Source organism: Pinus tabuliformis, chromosome 6, assembly GCF_031772625.1.
Source record: "Pinus tabuliformis cultivar Carrire ecotype Pingquan chromosome 6, CPIR1, whole genome shotgun sequence".
NCBI classification, from domain to species: Eukaryota; Viridiplantae; Streptophyta; class Pinopsida; order Pinales; family Pinaceae; genus Pinus; species Pinus tabuliformis.
The window spans coordinates 929,915,279-929,920,055 of NC_142292.1; the positions used below are offsets into that span (position 1 = coordinate 929,915,279).

At 36.2% G+C, this 4,777-nt stretch overlaps 1 protein-coding gene across 1 annotated transcript; it reads left to right on the forward strand.

The window, feature by feature from the left end:
- The first annotated feature begins 235 nt into the window (after positions 1 to 235).
- Positions 236 to 2,060, forward strand: LOC149261973 (uncharacterized). Its single transcript, XM_089382868.1, has 2 exons — positions 236 to 653; positions 1,714 to 2,060. The coding sequence occupies exons 1-2, from the start codon at positions 251 to 253 to the stop codon at positions 2,058 to 2,060; spliced, it is 750 nt and encodes a 249-aa protein (XP_089238994.1). The 5' UTR covers positions 236 to 250.
- Positions 2,061 to 4,777: the final 2,717 nt, after the last annotated feature.

Below are 4,777 nucleotides of genomic sequence, written 5' to 3' on the forward strand. Positions count from 1 at the left end.
TTATGAGAATAACATAAAATTCATGAATTTATTGGTCATCCTTGTGTTTGTGGATTAACTAATAGAAATAACTTTAAAAAATGGTTCCTTAAGCATATAGAGGGGAGAATTACGGCACCCGTTGTTCAGTGGACTTCTCCAGTCTTAAGGGGTGTGATTGTTTTGGGATGTATGCTTGAACCAGGGTAGAACGTTGGTGTTATTATTCCTTCTTTTTCTGCCCCAATTTGCAGAGAGCTCGTGAATCGACATGGCCATGGCAGGTTTATCCACGTTTTTATCATTCGTAAGAGCACATACGAACCTAAAAACGTTGATTGGGACAGGGCAAGCAGGGGACGGACGAGAGAAAGCGTTGCTCGACCACGTCCTGCAGACGTCAGAGAGGGGCAACCCTCAGTCTGTTTTGCAGGCCATCGACTCCTACAGCAGGCGTACCAGCTGGCTCATGAACATCGGCGACGATAAGGGACCCTTTCTCGATTCCGCCATTGCACAATACAGTCCGAGGGTTGCCCTCGAGATCGGGACTTACTGCGGTTACTCTGCTGTCAGGATCGCGTCGCAGATGCAAAGGCCGAGGAGTATGCTCCTCGCTGTGGAGATGGGCCCCCTCAATTGCCAAATCGCCACACAAATCATCGATCATGCAGGCAATCAAAAAACCACTAAATTCATTTCATGGCTTTTGCTTCAAATATCAATTAAATTCAATGGCGAAACCACTAAATTCATTTCATGGCTTTTGCTTCAAATATCAAATTAAATTCAACAGCAGTAATAATTACTCTCTTTTTATATGTTTGTTTTCTATGTTTTAATTTTGGTTATGTTTCTGAATAATACTTAAATTAATGATTTTAATGATGTCTATTAGTCTGAGCAACTTAAAAGACCCAGATAATAACAACCTCAATTCATCATCAGGTTAAAGGAGAATGACAACTTCAACTTATTTTCATATTTTGTCCTATGTCGGATTTTGGGCTATGGGTCTTGACTGGATGGTTAGCAAATTGATAGGCTATGAGTCTTGACTGGATAGTTAGCAAATTGATAGGCTATGAGTTTTGATTGGATGGCTAGTAAGTCGATTGATCTTATCTTTGTCAAATAGATGGTGCATGTTGTCAACTTTTAGATTGTTTTCATATTGGATGCGGATATCCTTATAAGCTGCACACTCTATGACAAAATGTCATTCCGTCTCCACCACACCCTTATAGCAGAAAATGCAGGTTCTTTTTTCCCAAACTTCCTTAGGGTTCTTCTACCTGCCAGTTTCACATCTAAGGTGATGTGACCCTGCCCTCAACTGTGGCACTAGCACCCTTGCTTTTCCTTTAATAGTTGCTCCTAAATATGTTTTCTCCCCATGGTCACAAGTTGGATTAAACTCTTTGATGTAATATGCTTTTTTACGCCCAATATGATTGGTCCACATGGCAGTCCTAAATTTTTCTATCACAAATTTTTTATGTTTCCTCGTTAGTATAAAGTATTCATGCAGCTTGATATTCCATTTAGTCAAATGCTTTTTGTTTTGCTTAATCCAAATTTTCTTCATAGGATTTTATCCCTCTTCCATAACTATCATAGGCCAAGGCTAGTTATTCATGTTTCTAGTCTTATTTGAATAACTTATCCATCTGGTTATCCCCTTAACAACTAAAAGTAACTTAACAACTCAATCATTTTATTTGTTGGATGCAGGGTTATCGTCCAAGGTGCGAGTGGTGGAAGGAAAATTCGATGAGCGTTTGGGCACCGTTAAGCAATTTCTGGAAGAGATGGACGCTCCCTTCTTCGAATTCGTCTTTCTGGACCACTGGAAGAACCGTTACATGCCGGATTATCTGCTGCTGAAGGAGCAGGGCTTGATCCGGAAGGGAAGCGGCATATTTGCAGACAACATGGGTCCTCTCATTGGACCGGCAGACTTCAAAAAGTATGTGAAGACGCATCCAGAGGAGCTTGAGACACAGGAATTTAAGAGCAACCATGAATATATCAGGTGGATTCCCGACAGTGTGACTGTATCAACCTATAAGCTTGACTAGCAGGGCATCACTATGGTTCACGTTTATAAAACTCGCTCGTTAGAATGCTTCTTGCAGTCATGATTTTCTTTTCGATTATAGCGTTAAATCCACTAACTTCAGGGGGCGTTAATTTTGAAAACTTCCACAATTATTGAATAACAGGGATGAATGTGAAAGATTCATCCACTGATGTCCCATGCATGGTTAAACGTTGTGCTTCCAAGAAGATACATTGTGCTTCCAAGAAGATAGGTAATCCTTTCAATATTCTTGGAAAGGTCGTTAGGGTGTTTCTTGCAATAATATTTTTCAGGTTTGAAGTTTAATGGGGTTGTAGTCTGTGGATATGTCCCTTATTCCATATTTTGCTTGCTTCTGTTAATTGGATTTTCGAATATTTGATTTCAGAATTTTGTGATATATATTGAATTTTTGAAATTTGATTTTGGATTAATCCCATTTTGGTTCTGTGGTGGTTCTGTGGATTGATTAATTATATTGGAGGTTTCAAATTCTTATTGATAAATATTCTATAAATAATGATAATGTGATTAATCTACAAATAAATTTCAAAAATAAATTTATAAATATTTTTTAAATTTATAAATTCAATTATTATTATATAAATTTATATTCATATTGACAATAATTTAGTTACCTAATAGTTTCCCACGGCAAAATCTTCAGATATCTAATGGTTTCCCATTGCAAAATCTTCATATTAGTAAAGTTGGGCAATGTTTCCTTTTTCTTAACAGTGTCTCTAAATCTGATGATAATAATGATTAATTGTTTAACCTTTTAGTCAATTGTTTAACCCTTTAGTCAATTATTTCAAAAATACCTTAAAATCTGATGATAAGAGTGATTAATGGTTTGGCCTCTTCCTAAAATGTGCAATCACGTCTAATTCAAATAACACTAACTATGATTTGAATACTAGATATTTTCATGTAAATTAATATAAATGACAAATTGGCTGCTTCAAATAACACTAACTATGATTTGAATACTAGATATTTTCATGTAAATTAATATAAATGACAAATTGGCTGCTCCAACTTGTCTTGAGAATTGTTAGGATTCGTAGACAATTCATCCATAATGATTAAATACGTTTTCCTTACTTGGCTCTTCTAAATTTCCAATACATGACTCTCCCCAAGACCAGAATCCAATACAATATGGGAAAAATATTCGTGAATAAAAATTTAATAATGAATTGAAAAATCAAATAAAAACCAATGACTAAATTGAGGAGGAAGGATTACATTTTAGATTAATAAAATAAATTATTTTTTGTTTGGAGTTATGTGAGTTGTGAGATTGTTGTATGTTTAGTTGTGAGATTGTTGTATGTTTAATTTTTGGTTGATTCAGGATATCTAAGATCACAAGGAGATGGCATTTGGTATGAGTCACACTAGCCTTTAATATGGATGGATTAAACTCGACCCAGTGGCATCTAAAATCATCATTGCATGACACATGGCCTAGACCACATTAGCTTTTAACATAATTACATTAACCGCCACCTAGTGATATCTAAGCCATCAAAATCATCCTAGGATGGCCCCTAGCCTAAACAATACCATCCCTTGCTATCACTGGTTTTTTATTCCCAGAATTTTGAACCAATAATTTTCACATCAAGAAATGTTTTGCAATATATCCCATCACAATCTATTCTATACCCAATAAAATTAATAAAAATATTTATTAACCTTCGTAATAATAATCGTTAAAAAAAACAAAACATAAAAATGATCCTATGATTTCAGGTGAAGAACAAGATCCCATGAGTTTCATAAGTCCAAGATCCCATGAGTTTCATAAGTCCAAGTGCATCAGCCCATACATTTCCAATCAATGTCATAAACTATGATGTTATTTGTTTGATAATTGTGTTGGATTAGTTTCATAACCCACCTTTATAAACCCACACCCCTATAATCCATATCGTAAATCATAGTAATAGCATTATTTGATGACTAACACAATAAATTAACAAGAGGTGTTGCTAAGCAACATGTCTTACATTTGGTGTTGTAGCCGACTCGCCCAATGATTTAGGCAATGAATACTAAGTAAGCTCTACATCATTTATATGGAAATATAATTGCCTATATTAAATTGTTCGTTCATAAAATAATGAGCAAAAAAATCAAGTTTATGTGAATTCCCATCGTTGTTCTGGGCCTTAAAGTTTCAGGACCAAAGTTTAAGCAAAAAAATCAAGTTTATGCGAATGCCGACAACTGTTCCAGGCATTAAAGTTTCTGGATGAAAGTTTAAGCGCCTAATGTCCGCAAGTGTTCTGGCAAGTGAATGTGGTGAGAGACTAAATGAAACTTGTCTTCATGCCTCAAACGAAGACAACCACATGGTTAGAGCAGCATGAGATTTGTCTTTTTTTCGATGTGGTGACAACCTCACTCGAACTCCTTCCTCCACTTCCGTCGCCACCAAGTCGTCGCTCACTCCTTGTCCCAGTAAGCAAAACATGGCACAGTGATTTCTGCAGCAGGAAAATACTTCAACTTTCTCTACTGGTGCACTAATTCTTCTTTCTTGACCACGCACAATTGCTACAGTTCTAGTACTAGTACTAGTAACAGTCTGGAAGTTTTAGCCATGGAGAATACTACAAATGTTGTCAATGTCGATGAGGCTGGTATTCATAGGAAAGGGCTTCAAGCTATTTCTGATTCTACAAGAACCGAATTGAAGCACAT